The following is a 19,751-nucleotide window of genomic DNA, read 5'->3' on the forward strand; positions in this document are numbered from 1 at the left end:
GGTCTCTAACCCAAAGCTATACCAACTGCTCTCTAAGTTAATACAACTGATGTCTCACAGAAAGCAACCTTATCACATAATGCATGTGAGGTCTCACACGGGCCTCCCAGGTTTTGTTACAGAAGGCAACAGGAAAGCAGATGCATTAGCAATGGCAGCAGAAACTGCTAATGTTCCTAACATCTTTGCTCAGGCAAAGCTGTCACACGCGTTCTTTCATCAAAATGTACCTGCCCTTATGAGAATGTTTAAGCTCTCAAAGGATCAGGCAAAAACTATCGTGGCTACCTGTCCGAACTGTCAAAACTACCAGATACCGTCAATGGGTACGGGAGTCAATCCCCAAGGTCTGAATAGCTGTCAGCTGTGGCAGACAGATGTAACTCACTTTGCACCTTTTGGAAGGTCAAAGTACGTGCATGTTTCGGTCGACACGTTCTCAGGAGCAGTATTTGCATCATCACATGCAGGAGAAAAGACCATGCACACAATAAAACACTTCCTCCTCGCTTTTGCCACCCTGGGTGTACCAAAGGAGATTAAAACAGATAATGGACCAGCCTATACCTCCCACAAGTTGAAGGAGTTCTTCAATGAATGGGGCATAGCACACAAGACACGCATACCTGTAAACCCCACAGGACAATCCATCGTGGAAAGGACACATCAAACCCTCAAAAGAGTCCTCGATCAACAGAAAAGAGACACGAAAATCACATCTCCAGTGGAGAGACTTTGCAAGGCTCTCTATGTCATCAACTTCCTGAACTGCACAGCATCAGAGCCTGACCCACCAATACTTCGCCACTTTGTGAATACCACACAAGCAAAGCTCACGGAAAAACCACCCGTACTCGTGAAGGACCCTGAAACACACCAAGTTTCAGGGCCTCATCAGTTGATTACTTGGGGTAGAGGTTATGCGTGCGTGCTACTACAATCAGGTCCAAGGTGGACCTGAATTATGTGTTATTACACTGTGTTGTGTAATGTAAAAAAACATATTATTCCCTCTTCCTAACCTTAAAACCCCTTAACCTTCTACCCACTCCTCCTCCCATAGTGTAGCTTAGAAATTAAAAGAAAAAGGGGGGGAGGAGGGGAACACAGAAAAGAACAAGGCAGAAATCTCTCTCTCTCATCATAAAGATAACAAATTGTGCTTATATTCCCTATCAGAAGCCCTAATCCTGCCCAAAGATGAAAAATATCTCCATCGGTGCTGTCCTCACCGCTGCCTGGATGCTCTACACCGTACCACATGCCTTCAGCTGGATTAGCCCTCAGCCCAGTCATAATGTTTGGGTAACCTTAGCAAAAACATTAAAACAAGACAACATGTGCTTCTCCATGGGAAGCATTGATAATCCACTTTCTACATGACTAGTAGGAATTCCCTTTGTAGCACACGATTGGCCTGTCCAGAACTCTGAGGTTCTCCACACCACAGGTAAGAGACCCAATGGGGCTGATACTTGGGACGAGTGGACAAAAATTCTGCCAGATGCTCGAGAGGAACCCCAAGAATGGGATCGATTGGGATCCTCCAAGGCCACATATTGTGTCAAATTTTACTTTAGGCATCCAAAAAACAATTGGCCAGAAATTGACCAACACAAAAACACATATCGAAAAGACGTATCACCAGTGAACAAAGCCTATAACCCTCATGATTGGTGCAATTACACCGCTCGTGTAATTTCTGTGTCCTCTCTCCATCCCAAAGTATTACCCAAGGGAATAGTTTCTCATCTGTGGTGACAGAGTATGGGCAGGGATCCCCTCCCGACTCCAGGGAGGTCCCTGTACTCTGGGAAAACTTTCTACTCTTACTCCAAACATCACCCTGTTACATAACTGGAAAAAAGAAAGCGAATCAAATTGGCAAAAAAGGTCCCGCACTGAATTTGATGAAAATTGTGATCCAAGATTATATGATTGGAACAGACCAAAAAAGATTGCTGTCTCTCTGTTTTTACCCTGGGTAGCTGCAGCTAAAGCCCTCGGTGAAATCAATCACCTTGGGTGCTGGCTCAGTAAACAAGCTAACGCCACATCAGCAGCCTTGAGTGATCTCTTAAAGGAAGAAGAAACCACAAGACAAGCTTCACTCCAAAACCGAGCAGCAATTGACTTCCTGCTGCTTGCCCACGGACATGGATGTGAGGACTTCGAGGGAATGTGCTGCTTCAACCTCTCTTCGCGTTCGGAGTCCATCCATGCGAACATCCAGAAACTGAAAGATCTCGTGAAGGACTTGAAAGTAGAAAGAATCCCAGATTGGGTCAATGAACTTTTCGGGCAATGGGGACTAACAGGATGGATTACATCTTTAGTCAAGGGATTGTTGCTGATTCTCCCTGTAATTGTCATTGTGTCAGCTATGTTCTTGTGTCTTGTTCACTGTTTCAAAAGAACTATCGCGACTGCATTTTTTGTAAAAACATTGAAAAATTTGGCATTAACTGTAGTAAACCCCTCAGGTTTAGCCAGGGCCCCTTGGAGAATAGAATGCTGACACAGCGGCAAAGAAGTTTCCTGTCTCCAGGGACATCCGCCTTATACCTTATCCCTATAGCCATGTAAGGCAATATTATGTTAACCCTACTATTGGTCACTTATGGTCACTCTAACACCTTTGCCATTGGTCAGGATTGGATCTGGGCGCCAAGGGTATAAAAGTAGCATACTGTACCCCTACTAACTCGGAAGAAGAAGAGCTGAGACCCTTCACGGAACCCCTCCAATAAAGCCATACACGTGGAACAGCCAGCGTCTTCTGCTTCTCCTCTCTCTACCATCTGCTGGAGCCTTAGGCCAAGGGAAAAAGCTACCTAGCAAGCAAAGCTGAAATCATAAGAGCTGCCTAATCACTAAGAGCTGAATATTCCCTGCTTGCTAGGGCTGTCCCACGGCCTTGTTCTGAGAGCGAGCTGGCTTCTGGCACCCAGTCCCCTTGGGGACTGAGCTCTGGAGCTATAGTAGCTTGCATAGGATAAGACCAAGCAAGGCTCATTTAATTAACTATGGGATTCCAATTCAAATTTTATCTGAGACAAGCTAATTAAGTAATTTTTTATTTCTTCAATAATTTTCAGAGGACCTTCAGCTCAAAAACATGCCACAAACAAGACTATTTTAAAAATAAAAAGTGGTGATGAATGTTTTCCAATAATACTGTAGGTAATACAGTCTCTTGCTCAGAAATGAATAGTGATATAATAAATTATAGAATAATTTATGTTGGAAAAGACCTTTAAGATCTATATATATATTGCTTTCAGAGTATTTATTTTAAAATGTTTCAAAATGTCAATCAAAATTGAGAAGCACAAGACTGTATTTTAAGTGCAGAGAAATTAAGACTGGCTAATTATAAGCATTATGTTGCCATAACAAAAAATTATATAATTTATGAAAAACATCTTACTCTCTATGTTTTTTCTTCTTGGCTTCACTGGAAGAGTCATCTACAGAATCTTCACTGTTTGATGAATCCTGCAGATGAAGAAAAGAATATATGCGATTTATTAGCGCAAAAAAGAATGAAGTATTTTTAGTATTAAAAAGATAATTCAGCTCCCACTTTCAAACAGAAATCCTATTCTTCATGTCTTATCCTCTTCACGCCTCTCAATGTACCCATTGATATTGAATAAGATCAGGATTGCTGTTGATTTCATATTTCTCCATCTAAAACATACCATGTCAGCAGAACTCTAGAAACCACTACAAAAAACTGTTTTAAAATATAATCATTGTGCCTACATAGTCAGTTTACACTGCTGCAAGTTAATAAATCAAGATGAAGGTTCTCTCAAAAGCCTAATAAAACCTCTTGCCCTTTGAGAGCTGTCTCACCTTTCATATACTCTCACATTTAAATACCACTAAGAAAATTGTTAGAATAGCATATATGTTTCTTCTCTCTCCACTCCTAAACAAAAAAAAAAAAAAATCTATGAACCCTCTTAAAATTATTTTCCTAAAACCAATCTCAAGGAGATTAAATTTAAATCATTTTTATCCTGAAAAAGAGTCTTCAGGAAAAGAGTATTTAGCAAGAGCAATAAACTAATAGTTTAAGTATATATAATTAACTCCTGTGTTCAGTTTTAATGATGAGCAGCTAGATCTGACTAAAAAAGAGACACACAGAGTAATGATGACTTGCAATTACACTGTTTTTTTTTAATAATGAAGGAAATATGCAAGTCTGCTTTCAAATAAATTCTACTTCACAGTCATTAGTGTCCTTAAAAGATATTCATATTGCACAAAGTCAACTTTTGTTGAGTCTATGGTTTAGGTTTTAAAAATCTCTAAAATTGAAGTATAGTTCTTAAAAGACAAGAATACTTTTATAATTGCTACAAAAGTTGCAAAAATCTAGCTTTCTACTCCAAAGTGTTTTTTAAAAACGTCAGCAGCTACCTTTATATGGAAACAATAGTGGAAAATTTTATAGTATTTTTAACTGTCTTTATGGAACTCGGAAGAAATACAATGAAATTTAATATAACGTGACTTGAAAAATTAGTCCATACATCACAGAATATCTAGCTAAAGATATCAATCTAAACTGCTATCATTTTGACACAACTCATGTTACACCCATGTTTCCTCATAAGCGTGTCGGTTATTTGAACATTACTTTTATAGACTAAAACCAGACTTGCTAAACACAAGGAGAACAGAACTTGGCTCTAAATAATTTTATTCTAACATATGGGGTAATGAGAAATGCATTTCTACATTTTATTTACTAACTCGTATATTATTCACCTCTTCTGAACCACTGTCTGATGAGGCTGCCTTCTGTTGTTGTTGCTTCTTGACCACTTCTGATCTCTGCACAGCAAGTATACTTGGACTGGACTTCCAAAACTGAATTGGAATTCAGATACAAGAGTAATTTAAACCTATTGAAACTTTAAACTTTACCACATACTTACTTTTCTTAAGCTGAGCATCATCACTATTAAGATGAATCTCAATTTCATTATTAATAAAAAACTCAGTACAAAATACTGCATGCATTAATAATACTGGATAGCATTTTAAAGAAGTGAGACTTCTGTAGAAAGGAATGTTATACAATAATTGTTGACTCCCTGAGGGAGTCAACAGCTCCTCCTGGTTTAGTATTGTTGGCAAATTTACTTAATGTACATTCAATTCCTGTGCCCAGATCATTTATAAAAACACTGAAGAGAAAGGGCCCTAATACTGAGCCCTGAAGAACCCTACTAATCACTAGTCACCAGCCTGATGTAATTCCATTTACTACAACTGTGAGTCCAACCCATCAGCCAATTATTCACCCATCATTTTATGGACTTGTCTAGCTCTATGCTGAACACTGTATCCAGAAGGATACTGTGAGAAACAGTATCAAAACCATGAATATGAACAACAACAAAAAAACCCAAAACCACAAACACAAAAAAGTATCCTTAACAGCCTCTGAATCTTACAGTAGGAAATATTTTACTACCCTTCATGTATATCATATCATCCAAATTAAGGCCATATTACATAGAGAAACAGATGAGAGCTCATCCATTGCACTGAAGAGATTTCTAGACACCACTCTTTTTTTCTAAATTAGGCAGACTTTTTCCCCATACAGAAAACAAGATGTACCTAACCCTGAAATTGTTGCACATTTATTGATATGAAGAAACTCAGCATTAGAGAGACAAGTTTAAAAAAAATTAGAAATTGGAACATTATCTGTGGCTTTGTCTTCAAAAATATACAATATGTTAATAGGTCTTCTGCATTATAAAATTTAAGTCATTATCTAACTGTAGGTATTTACAGAAATGAGAACTTAGCAGCCTTGTTTGTTATGAGAGCTAAGTATGTAAATTCATTAACCCAATCAACTTAACATTCTACGTAAAAATTATGGAGGTTTTGTTTGTTAAAATAAAAACTACTTTTGCAACTATTCTGCACAGAGTATTTTTTTTTTCCAAACAAAGGGTTAATTTGTTTTGTTTTACCTCGGATCCATCAAGTTTTGGTGGGAGTTTAGCTTGAACTTGTTTCTTCTCTCTAGATGTGTCAGACTCTGAACCAGACTCAGAGTCACTGCTACCAGATTGACTGCTACTTCCATCACTACTGCTTCCAGAGCTTGAACCAGATTCAGAAGCTGATGCTGACCCAGAATCATCATCTGACTGACTGCAATTAGAAGTTAAAAAGATATTAGACAATGGCTAATTAAATAGGATTTTTTAAAAGTCACATAAAAAACCGTTAGCTTTACCTATAAACTGTTAGCTTAGCCCAGACACATGGATAGCATACAAATTAATGCACTGGATCAAATAAATCAGGAATGAAAATTCAGTTTAATCAGAAACCTTTCACTAAACCTTAAAAGAAGCATTGGGTACTGGAGCAGAAAGAGGAAGTGGCAAAGGAGGGAGAGAGGAGAAAAAAGAACATCTATCATTAATTTGGAGGAGTAAAACAAGACTATTTCTCACCCACCCAAATCCTTATTTAACTTTAAGAAACACAATATATTTTTGCATATACACATACATCCAATTGTTTTAAGTCTTTTTAGATCAGCAGTGTGTCGCCCCTCAATTTTTTGAGTACGCATTTCTTCAAAGCAAATATAAACTCTGTTTTGTTTCCCTGCTTTTATTTTTTTTCATTAAAAGAATAGGTGGGAAAAGTATCTGTAAGGAAGTGTTTGCAAGCTACATTTAATGCTGTGATTTGGACCATCTATATACAAAATACAACCAAACAATTGATTTAAAAATGTTTTTAAAAGTAACTGGAAAACCAAAGGTGTGTTGCCACACATGATTTAAATCCATGCAGACCATCTTATACTGTTAAAATAACAGCAGTAAAATTCCCACAGAAAAACTCTGAATTTGTCACTAATTATATGACTTGTACAAAGTCGTACATAATCAGTGACCTGAGCATACTCTTGAGCCACTGGATTATTCCACCTGTACATCAATTTCACACTATACTTAACATATTCAAATAAAATAATATTTAAAGTTAAACATTTATTTCATGCCTATTCAAAAGCATAGGAACATTTGGATTTCTAAGATAATTTTACAAAGGAACCAAGCTGACACTTTAATCAAATTCCTCATTAGGTTAAACACTAGAATACTTTAGATATATCATGGGAGAAAACATTGGAATTACAACACCACACAAACAAAATGCTTTTAAATTATGTACACTTGCGTTGCAAGCATTTAAAAAGAAACAACATTAAAGATGATAGCAAAATCCAAGACAATAAAAACCCAAAAGCTAATATTAAAGTCCAAGCCTATCACTGCCAGCACAATTTACCTGGCTGTCAACCAGTAAGAATGTGTGTCTGTGGGTGGTAGCTTGATCATCTTCTGCACTAGAACACACCTAATTGACAACATTTAAAGCCACAAAACAGAACCACTACTCTCCCCGCTGCTAACACCAATTAAATCGTACTAGTGAGGAGGGGAAAAAAATTAAGCCATTCAAACTGATTCCTGTAGATAGCACTTCAACCAACCATTTGCATCTACTGACTTTTAATGAAAGAAACAAACCATGATAAAACTTCCTCATTTTGAAGTGGAGGGATATGAAAAAAATATGACTGCTAGCTTTACTTATACTTGCTGGAGAGCAACAAAGTTGCTTCCCATGCCTGTCATCAAGGGCCTACTTCAGGCATGATGCTATAATGCTAATGTGAGAAACAACTGCTCACTTTTAAAATTTCAAAGGTTTATTAAACCTTAACAAAAAATTACAACAAAGGACTGAATAAGGAAAAAGTTCTCAGCGCTGGGAGCTCCCATGACTACTAGCAACATGCTTGTCTACAAAATGGATGCTCTGCCTTTTATATCCTTAGTGCCTCCTAAAGTTTTGTCAGTCAACTCTTTCTCTGCCGTTCATTGGTGATTACTTTCTTACATCTTGATTGGAGGTCAGGTGTTGTTATGCTGCACCTCCTGGTAACAAGCCAGCCTTCTCTAAATGTCCTGACTACTAAGGTTATTACAAGGGGGAGGGAAAAGGGGTTTATGGGGGAGGTGGGGGACACGACATATTATAATAACATTACTATACATGTGCATAATATTTATCTTTTAATTGTGAGAGCCAACTATTACATTACTCATCTATACCAAACCCCCCCTTTTCCTTTTCTATGAGTCATTTGGCTCGAACAATTAACTCTTATTTTTGATTCTGATCATCTACCCTTACTTCTCAAAAAGAAATAAAAATAATTTTTACTAGCATCTGTTGATGTGGGCGAGGACAGTGGGAACAAGAAAAAAATCTTATTTGGAAATGGACAAATTGGGATACAGAGGCCAATTTAGTCTTGCTTTTTTCAGTCTCTGTTGGATTAAGAGACAACTGAGACATGATAGAGGTCTGGTATGGCTTCCTTGCACCTACCTTACCATGCCTACAGGGTTGCCACCCACAGCAGGCCTAAAATATTCTTGGTGTTGAACACAGAGGCCAACCCAGTCTTGCCCTCTATTCCTTGTTTTACCTTACTTGTTGGTTCTTAAGGAAACTGTCTCAATACTTCTTACAAATCTCTGTATCTCCCTTTAACAGATGCTTGTAATTCTTACCTATTAAAATAGGATAATTACATCAATGATACAGTTCAAACTCCCCACCCAAAGTGTTAGTAAACAATCTTCAACATAGCTGGTGAAAGCTCAACTATACTTTTTGGAGATCTTCAAGCTTCTTCGGTTCTCTCTCACTCGGTCTGGATGTTACAGTCTATTCTTTGGGTTCTTTCACTGGGCTTTGAATTCTGTCAACATGAGTCCACTCCCACTCTGCAGTTCACACAGCCAATTCAGTGGTTAGTAGTACCTGAAAGGGACCTCTCTACTGAGGGGTTAAATTGAAGATATAGTACATAGCACTGCCTTATATGTTTGACACAAGGGAACTGCGTGGCCTATGAAGAGAGATTTAGCACTTAGCCTAGCATCCTGTTTTGACAGATGTAGTTTCTAGGGAACATGGGCTAGAACAGCAGTGAGTCACAGCCATTGTAGATACCTCTGTTTATAGAGATTTAATGGAAACTTAAACACTATTAAATTTTATGGAAATTGCTGTACACAACTTTACATAAACCTTTTAGGCAAAATTATACATAGAGGCAAATTTTTCTCCTTACAAGAACAGAGTGTACAGAGAGAGCTGTAGCAATGTATCTGAACAACTTAGGCAACATTGTGCCCTAGCCAAACTATCTCCAGTTATTCTTATCAGAGCCCTCTGGAATTCATCAAGGTTACTAAGACATAAATTGTGCTAAATTAAGAAAGAAGAGGCTGAGAAACAGAATACCAAGACCACAAGAGCTAGATAACAGAGGGCTGTGAACCACCTGGACTGTAACCAATCACATACCCTGAAGAGTGTGTGCAGAACGTGCTGACAAGATAGAAGTACCAATCAAGAAATGCATGACTAGCGTGTGCAGTAGTTTTAGAATGTATAAATATGTGCATAATGTAAACAATAAATGGCTTCTGCTTAATCATATTGGTTACTTGTACAGGAGTCCTGTTTCCTGCATTAACGGTGAACCACGATGTGATACACGAACATGCTAATTAAGTAGACAGAATCCTTTGGACCTTTTGGACTCTGAAGAAGCTTCTACCGAGTGAAAAAGCAGGAAGCCTGGTCGGAGACCCCCGTGGCGTAACCGGGGCGGGGGAGGGGTCGGAGGACGGCTCCACCAAGTCAGATCAGAAGTCAGAAGACGGCTCCGGGAAAAATATACTTATGCTGCAGCGGAACACCGGAAAAGGTGAGCGGTCAGGGGATGGAGGATGGGGAAGGGACTATCAAAAGAAGAGCAGGCCACTCTAAGAGTCCTCCAGCATATTCTTTAATAGAGAAATTAAATATGACCCAGAAGTCCTGAAACAGTTATTAAGGTGGAGTGAGGAGAGAGAATTTTTTGCCAGCCCCAAAAGCGTATTCGATACCCCTGAGTGGGAAAAACTAGGAAATGCGCTCTGAGATGCCGTCAGTGACCGGTTAAAAGAAACCAAGGGGCTTAGCACAACTTAGAAACTTATGACAACAGTGTTGAAGCAGTTAAAAGCAGAAAGAACAGCTGTGGCAGGGACAGCAGCAGCCCTAGAACCTAGACGACCCAGCAGCGGCCTTCACAGTGTTTCCGCGAGTTTTTCATGGGAGTGGACGCAGTTCTACCCTTACCTTCTGCACCCGCAGAGCTGGAGCTGTAGGCTCATCAAGCAGTGTCAGACAGTATCAACGCGGTCCTACAGCCGGCACTGGCTCCGCAGCCTGCACCGGAACCGAAGAGAATGGAGGTGGATGTGATGCTCCCCCCTCCGGCACCGGGACTATCCGCGGGGTGCCCCGTGGTATCCCCGGAAGAGTTAACAATAGCATCAGGGGGGTGCGTATTTCCCCGTTAGCACCGTCGCCACCTGACTCGCCGCTGCCTAGTCAGCACGGGTATTCAAATGCAGAGCGCGGCTATTCAGATGCAAAAAAAGCTTGTGCCACTACAAGGAGAGTGTGGCTGGAGCGAGAGGCAGCCGGCACTGGATGACTAAACACGTGCTAAGATGAGTCAGAACAAAGGGATGTTTATACTAAACTAAAGACTCTGACAAGATTAAATTCTCAAGTCGAAGATTTACTACTCTGGGTAATTAAGAACTTTTCTGAACTCTGGGACTCTGTTGGTGTTCGGCTTTTTGATATTGCTGCTAGTAGAGATGGGGTTGCAGCCGTTTTCCATCGGACCTGTCGTGTAATTAATGAGACTATGTCGAACTGCATAGCTAGCAGTTTTATCTTTGGAATTTCTCCGGCGCAATAGCGGCTGCCATCTTTGACCCCCACTGCCAAGCTCACACCACCTTGTAATATTACACCGGAGGAGGCGGGGGAAGGCTAGTTCCAGTGTACTCGTAGCCAGGGATATGGAGCCCACGGGTGACTCCCTCGACCTTATGTGCGAATATAATCGCGTCGGGAATAGCAGTCCTGAACCGGGCAGCAGCCTCCCTTTTAACCAAAAATCAGAGCCAAAACCCAGGTGTCCCGGTTTCACAACCGGACGGCTGCGCCAAGATCTGTTACATCACTATTGAGCATGCTCCCTTGGAACAAAATGGCAGAGCCTTACAGGGAGTTTCCATACAAAAAAAAAAATGGCGGCGCCCTAGAGGAAGATGGTGGCCCCCAATGCCGAGCATGCGAAGCGCAGTAGATGCCATTTTGTGACCACCGAGACTGCTGAACTCCCGCTACAGTGCCACCTTTGGCCACTTTTATTATTGCAAGCAAAAAGGGAAGATAAGAATTATAGTTATACACGGAAATCCAGGCAGAAGAAACAAATCTACAGGATGCAGCTGAACTATACCCAAAGAAAGAACCAAATTTATTTCCTCCAGATACCAGAGACTTACCAGAGACTTTCTGAATTTTCAATCAAGTGCTCATTGAGAAAAAGCAATCCTGCAAACCCAACCAGCAGGAAGCCCAGAGGGCACAGATACAGAAATAAGACAAGGGATGTCTGAGCCATTCATTTCATCCATAGACCACCTCACACAAGCCATTGCCACAATGCGAGCAGAAGCCATCAAAACATGCTTCAGATGTGGGAAGCCTGGACACATAAACAAATATTGCTCAGACCCCAGAAAAAAAATAAAGTAACCTAATAGATGTCCCAGATGTAAAAAGGGAAGAGACTATACAAATCAGTGCCATTCTAAATATGACATAGATGGAAATCTTTTACCGGGAAAAGTGTTTCCCAGTGAGTAAAACCACTGTGTGAAGATATAAGTAATGGTAGCAGTGATTTAACCATCCAAAATTTCTCCAAAGACAGAACACTTGGGGAACTTTAACCAGATCCCACTAGCAAAATCATCAGCTGTTTCCTCAATGATTCAAAGTTCTAGGGGTTACTAATAGTGAGCTTATAACTGCTGTTATTTCTGTTTTCTATAGGTAACACCGATGAATAATGACTGTTATTAATATTAAATGAGTGTTTAAAAAATGTTGTCTTAACTTCCTCAGATGCTGCTGATGTATTGATTGTGTAGTGTGAATTCACTGATTTTTGCAATAAGCATAATTTATAAGGTATTGTTATAGTGTTTACAGCTGGCTTTCATATGCTTTACCATCTCTTTGTGTGATCACCTATAAGATGTGTCATTTCAGGATCCTACTTTTTTTCTTGTTCTCTAGCTGCTTATGTATCTCTTATGCCAGGTTAGCTCTTTGGCTAGTTTCTGCACTAACTCTATGATTTGACCCAATGCTGTCTCATAATTTTAAGTATTTTTCAGAGTTCTAAGAAAAGATATTTGAGATTAGTTGAAAGCCTTCTCCAGACTGCTAATCTTGTAGCTTTCCTCAGTTATTAATACAGAAGCACTCCAGCAGGGAGTCTAGCTGCAATATTAACTTCTTTTTCTGAGTTTTGTACTGGGTAATCAGTCTCTCATTCAGCTGTATTTCCTCCTCCTTCACACTTTCAGTGTCCAGATACAGATTCGCAGTCCTGTCTGTGACCACTTTCAGATCTTTGAAGAAGAGGTTTGCTGTGTTTGAAGCATCTTTATCCTGAAGGAAACTGCGGAGGGATGCAATTACTAGATGATTTGATTAGTCTTTAACCCTAAGGTTTTTACTCATAACTGCTATTCTTCAGAGCTTTGTTTTAAAATGTATTTAGTGACATCCACCAATTAGAGTTTGGGCTGTGGCCAGGCCCTAGCTCTACCTGGATAGGAAATTTGCCAACAAACACAGATGTTTTCTGCATCAAAACTAGATTCAAGTTGTTTTGGCTTGGCAATTTGACTTTACTAATATGACAGCTGAACCTACTTTTAAAGTGAGCTTGGAGAATCGTTATCCGGACATGATTTTCCAATTCTCTACGGATCTGAGGTTTATCAGCCGTTGCAGAATCTGGGATGACAGTTCAGTGTTATAGTGCTTAGTAATTCTATAATTTCACATGTGTTATTGATTGTGTATATTATCTGATTAATTCTTAATTGCTGTCAGTTTCTTCTTCACTACATGTACTGTTTTACTCTGATGTTTCCTCATACTCATAACAAAAAAAATTTAGTAATGAAAACTTATGTTGTTATCTTACATATCTCTATACAATTTTGCAAAACAAAACTAATCAATATTTTGTTTCTCATATCAGGACCCATTTTTCACTTCCAGGTCTCATTAGCACTCATTTTCCCCCTCATAAGCTTTTTCTTTTGCATTAACAGGTGGAAGAACTACCTTGGCTATTGAGGCAACCTGTAGAAGGCCTCACAGGTTTTACTGATGCCAGTCAAAAAATGTCTAAAGCAGGCCTTACTTGGCAACAAAAATGGCTCAGTGAAATCCTTGAGGGGCTAGGAGGTTCTTTACAAGTTCTTGAGCTACGTGCTGTTATCAGGGTGTTTGAAAAATGGCCCAATGATCCCATTAACATTGTTTCTCATTCTCTCTACATGGTAGGTGTGGTCAAGCGCATGGAGCGAGCATTACTGAAAGAAATTCAAAACCAGCGATTGTGGCAACTCTTGTTGCAACTATGGCAGTTACTTAATTCTCGCAAACAGGATTATTTTATTACCCATGTAATATATGTTAGAAATAATTCATGCTATCAAATAATGTATTTTATAAAGATTGTGAAATCCAAACAAGTCTCTGACCACAAGCAGCCCGAGAGGCGGATGTCTATTCAAACTCCGAAATTCCTGGAGTCAGCCAGATAACAATCAACACTTTAGCCCAAGAATAGATGCACCCAATGCGATGATCACCAGTATCCCGAGTCATCGGAAACTGCCTAAGACCGATCATCGCCCTGCGGATAACATCAATCAAGATAGCCGAAGTCGCCAGAAAGATACATGTGAATATGTGACTTCCCAGGATTCAATCAACGCTGGCTATCAACCAGGAGACGGCCTTTGTCCAGCTCTGCACAGTGAAAGAACCAACTATGAATGTGAAGAGTTACAAAAGAAATTTGGACTCCTTCGCCTCTGGCACAATAAACTGTATAAAACCTCGTCGCTAGAAGCGACTCTCGTGAATGGGGGGGGATTCGATGCGATAGAGGTCGGATCCAGGTTCACCCAGTGCCGATCCCGGGCTCAACGCTGTCTCTTTGGCTGTGGTGGTTTTGAGGACCGTATTTTGGTCGCAGAAAAAGATAAATAAATCTTTTCGCATTTTTATAATTTGGCTTTGATTGATCATTTATAACACCCATATGCGGAGTCACTCTGGATTGACGGGAGGCCTGGCCTTAGGAAACTAGAAGGCTGACCAATTGGTGGCACCACTTTGGGTCTCTGCCTCTCCTAATATCAATAAGTTTAGCCAAGCCAGAAGAGCTCACGAGTTTTTTCACCAAAGTGCAAAAGTTTTACACAAACAATTCGGCATATCACTGCAGGATGCTCAAGGAATTGTCACAACCTGTCCGCAATGCCAGGGTATGATTGGTGGATTGGGTCCTGGGGTCAACCCTTGTGGCCTGGGGCCACTGCAGTTATGGCAAACTGATGTAACTATCTACGCTTCTTTTGGTCGCTTTAGACGCATTCATGTAACCAGAGATTCCTTTTCTGCCATGGTTTGGGCCACTCCTATGACAAAGCGAAGTGTCTCTTGTGAGGCTGCTTTGCCATAATTAGCTTGACTCAGGAAATCAACACAGACAATGGGCCAGGATATGCATCCCGATGGACCCAAGATTTCTTGGCTTGTTGGGGAGTGACTCCACAGGACAAGCTATTATTGAAAGGACACATCAGGTACTGAAAGGACTGCTTGAATTAAAAAAATAAGGCAGAGGATGGGCTGAGCCTGAAGGACAGAGTGCTGAAAGCAGTTTATGTTATGAATCATCTACGGTTAGTAGGTAATTGCAGAAAACCACCAGCAACCAGCGCAACCTGAAAACATCAATTGCTCTCAGACCTGTGAATGCTTTTGCTATACTTGGGTGAGATTAGAATGTGTGGGGTGTGGATTAGATAGGTAGTGTCAGTACAAAGGAGGAAGCTTCCAGAGGTGTTTATAGTGCAGACATTGGCACACCCAAGAATTCAATACCTGGGTGGTGTTATCCCAAGTGACAGGAATAACAGTTAATTCCCCTGAAACCTGTCAAGAAGTACTGAGTCTTAGGAGCAATTGGGGCAGGCTATTTGGTGGTTTCATAAGGATCATGAAAAGCTTGAGCAAAAAGAGAGAGAGAATAAGATCAAGGCTTTTGAATGTGGGAAAGGAATGTTTATTCCTGGGGAGTTAGACCTAATCAGTGGGAACAAATGAAGCGGAGGAGAGAAGAGAAGAGAAGAGAAGAGAAGAGAAGAGAAGAGAAGAGAAGAGAAGAGAAGAGAAGAGAAGAGAGCCACAGAGAACAGAATAGGAGAAGGGCTCAAAGAGGAAGAGGCACAGTCAGTTTGGATTTTATCCCTGATCTCATAGGGGAAGGGTTTTTTACTGATGATAAGGATGAAGAACACTCTTAAATTAGATGTGCAGGTTTTCGGGGGTCTCCCTCTGTTACTTGTGATATGTGGCAACATCTGTAGTACAGAAGAAATTAACCTGCCAGGATGGCATCAACAGAATATGTGGCTTACTTGGGCCAATGCTACTGGGGTGGATTCCTTTTGTTTATCCTTAGCTATGCCAGGAGATCCTTTCCACACGTTTAACTGGTATCTCAATAAGTAACTTTACTGTTTATGCAAAATGGATAGGAGCTGGAGGAAAACCATAAGTGAAAGAAAGTAAACCAAGCATGGAGAATTGCTTGTGCAACATAACCAGAGGTGGTACATATTGGACATATGCAAAAGGTTGGGGATTAGGCCGAACGACGAGGGCTTCCAAGCAGGTATGGTAACACAATCAAGTGAATGAAAGCGGACTAGAGCCTCAAAAATTAGACTTCTTAGGATCGGTACCTGGAAATTATTGCTTGTTTTGCAACTACTTTTTAAACCCAAAATCAACTGATATGAGCAATGTTCTAGTCTCACGACCCAAAAATAATAGTCATCCTTAATCCCAATTCTCCATGGTGTAAGAACGTGACTAAATATTGCTACAATCGGACTTATCCTGGCAGTGCTGGTGCAAATGTGACTGTAAGAAAGCTTCCACCAGGTGTCTTTTTAATCTGTGGGGATAGGGCATGGCCCGCAATTCTGAGTAATTTGTTTGGTGATCCCTGTTACTTAGGAAAGCTAACCATGTTTGCTGCTAGCATGTACAAAATACTGAATCAGACTATTAGGAGAGTGGGACACAGCAAGAGAACCAAAAGAGCAATCACAAGCTTAAGACCTGATTGTGACAATCGCATAGAGTTCTGGGGTGCTCCAGCAAGAATAATAGCATCATTCCTTATTCCAGGTGTTGCTGCTGCTCAGGCTTTGGCAATGCTGAACAAGCTGGGATGCTGGACAGCCAAACAACTAAACATAACTGTAGCTGTGTCGTGGTTTGGAATGGGAGGAAATCTAGGGAAGTGATACAGTACTTCCAGGCAGTGGAAACTGCACACGCCTCTGTGAAACACACATGTAAAAAACGAAAGAAACCCGGGAACTTCCTCTTTCCCTTCTGGCCAGGAGCGAGGTAATAAGGCTGGGCGGCCCCTGCCATGGAGCCGGGCCAGCTGGCCCTGACGTGGGGTTGGGACCCCCTTCCCCGGGCCGCCTGCCGGCCCCAAACATCAGCTGCTGGGCAGGGGGGAGGTTCTTCGGGGCCGGATGGAGTTGGCCTTACTAACACCTGATTGCTTGCTACACCCTCTACTCCCCAGCCTGGGAGCAGCCCCGGGTCTGTGCTGGAAATTTACCCCCGTGGAAGTTTGTTGAAGTGAGGGGGAGAACGACCATCCTATAATGCATCGAACTCCGAATTTATTGATCGATCAGTCACTTTAAATGACAGTGTTAATTAACTTCATGCATATTCCAAAATCCAGGTTTACGATAGGCTAACAGAGAAAACTCTAACCACTCCTTTTGTTTTACAATACTGTTGATTGTTTACACAAAACTAAACCAGTGTTCCCACTGTGATATGAAAGGTTCCCAAAACTTCCACATCTGTTCCCAGGGTGCCATCTTTTCCCAGAGAGGATGTTACATTTGTTATGGGAAGACTGCCTGAGAACCTTATTGTTTATACAATGATGCCTGAGAGAGACTAATTGTTTATAGAAGTCAGGCTGGGAACTGCTTCACAGCTACCTGTTACTTTTCTCTCAATTGCATGGCTTCATGGCCTTTTTCTTTAAGCCATGCTTGAACTAAACTCCCGACATTTCCCCCGTCTTTTTCTTTAAAAGAAAGGAGGTTAGTTTGCCACATTTTCTCTATCATCCTACTAACCATCTTTTGGATACAGCTACAGAAACAAGGTAAGATAAGTAAAAGCAATAAGAGTACACCTAATATCCCTATAGCATATTTTACAAGGTTTCTTAGCCATGGTCCCAATCTTAAACTTTTAAGCCACTCATCAATACCCAATCCTTCTTCTTCCTTAAGGCTGTTAAGCCCTAGCCGTAGCTCTTTCAACTTAGCATGAATAGATACAGAATGATCAGACAGGTTCATGCAACACATCGCTTCAAACTCCTCACATCCATGGCCTTGAGCTAATAATAAGAAATCTATAGCAGCTCTATTTTGTAAAACAGCGTGATTAACACTGTACATCTGCAGTTAACATATCTAATATCTGTGAAGTTTTATTCAATTCACCCTTAGCCCAACACCCTATTTGTTTTGCTAGAGTCATTGCTTTGCTTGCAGCACCCCATGGTAGGAGAGCTGAAACCATCACTTGTTTAAATCTACTCCAGAACAACGGATCTCCTATTTGACTACAGTCTAAGTTATGTAAGCTGCGCCCTTGCCTGCTTGTCTTATGACTTAATTGCATTAACACAAATATATTAGGGTGGAATAGTGATAACTTGCCTAAATAACAAGTTCCACCCTGAGGTTGGGCTGGTATTCCATTCCAGGCTCTATCTCCACAAACCAGAAATATTCCTGTAGGTAATTTCTTAGGTGTCATGATGCTAGAGCCTTTACAATGGCTGTAGAGTTGTTTAGACACTATGTTTGGCTTTAGAGCTGAATCCAGAGTAGCCCATGTTTGTTTATATGGATTCATCTTTTGAGGATTAGAATAATCAAAGCTAAACCATCCACTGTTGGAAGTGCTGGTCATGCTAGCATTTGCACTTCCAAAAAGCTCCAACTCCTCAGGTGGAGAATGCAAAGGAGTATTAAGTGATTGAATTAACAGACATTGTCGGTAGCCATCACTCTGACTGGCAGTATACCCTTTCTGTGCAGGCAATTTAATATTTACCATATTGTGCATACATAAAGCACGATTATTAATAAGACTGCAGAATTCTTGAGGAGACCATACTGGCAATGCTGAGACAAAGCGACGACTGATTAATCTGTCTAGCAAGTGTTATTCATACATTATCTCTAGGTTGATTAAACTGTATTACCCTTAATTCTTCAGCTACCACTACACCTAGCAATATAGCAAAAGTAAACCTCATTTTTCTGTTTTTACTTTGACCTTTTTTTTCTTATCAGTTTTTAACCTTTAACCCTTTTCAAAATACACTGTACCTCCCACCGATAATAAGCCAAGATTTTCTGCTCATGTGATTCATAAAGATCTAAAGCTGAGGCAGTGTTTAGTCCTGTTTCGTTCCGTAGAGCCCACTCCCAATTATGTTCCCAGTTATGTCTATGATTACAGGTATCACACCATAAACGAAAAAGTGACAACTGATCCACCCAAAAGGTCTCATCACAACCTCCACAACACAGTGCAACCCAAGCAGCACAATTTGGGCTGTGACATTCAAGGCAGTTCTCTTTTGCCGGTCCTTTTATATGGAAAGATGATAATGATTCAATAATGTCAATCAGTTCCCTGGTCGTCCGGCAATGGTGTTTTATCCCAAAGGGTTAAAACCACCCCCAGCTGAGCCACAATGTCCGGCCTTATCAGGCATTGCACGGTAGGTGGTAATTGGACTAAGAAAAGAAAGCTGTTAGCTGTTTTCATTTATGTGAACCTGGAGATCCTTTCTGTCCTTGAGATTTTCACATCCACCTTTTCCTTGGGTTTCTCAGAAAAGTTCAAAATCAGTTTTACAGTCTGTAATTCTTTAGTCATTTGGCTGAAATGGCATCAGCTGGGCGATTCTCAGTCCTTTGTTGATTTGGAGTGGTGAGAAAGTAGTATGCACTTGAAGCACTTAAAATACTTAACTTAGCAGACTTATTTTCAAATTAATAGAACTTAACTGGCTTCAAAATTCTATGGGCTAACTGTGCTACACTCTTTGCAACATAAGAATAGGCAATTCTAATAACTAAATAGTATTTTCAGCTAGCAAGGTTTCTCTGATGTTCACAACAACACTTTGAACACAAGTCATAAAACAAACACCTATCGTAAAAGCATAAATCTATCTAACATCGCTTAAACTTAATAGCACTTATACTTAAAATACTTAAACTTAAAATATTTAAACTTAATAGAACTTAACATTACTTAAACTTATCTTTACTTAAACTTAATAGAATTTTAAATCA

The 19,751-nt window shown here is 40.3% G+C and overlaps 1 protein-coding gene across 6 annotated transcripts in view; it reads right to left on the reverse strand.

Moving 5' to 3' along the window:
• LOC132086116 (chromodomain-helicase-DNA-binding protein 1-like) overlaps positions 1-19,751 on the reverse strand; it is a 103,689-nt gene that overhangs the window by 47,840 nt on the left and 36,098 nt on the right. For 4 of the 6 annotated variants that reach the window (XM_059491576.1, XM_059491575.1, XM_059491572.1 and 1 more), the window contains exons 3-5: positions 6,012-6,195; positions 4,786-4,887; positions 3,431-3,498 (exon numbers count right to left, since the gene is read on the reverse strand). In XM_059491576.1, the coding sequence (XP_059347559.1) occupies positions 3,431-3,498; positions 4,786-4,887; positions 6,012-6,195 (354 nt within the window). Of the gene's footprint in view, positions 1-3,430; positions 3,499-4,785; positions 4,888-6,011; positions 6,196-10,272; positions 10,420-19,751 lie in introns of those variants that run through there. The other 2 variants (XM_059491573.1, XM_059491574.1) reach the window with 2 other exon arrangements.

Source organism: Ammospiza nelsoni, chromosome W (assembly GCF_027579445.1).
Source record: "Ammospiza nelsoni isolate bAmmNel1 chromosome W, bAmmNel1.pri, whole genome shotgun sequence".
NCBI classification, from domain to species: domain Eukaryota; kingdom Metazoa; phylum Chordata; class Aves; order Passeriformes; family Passerellidae; genus Ammospiza; species Ammospiza nelsoni.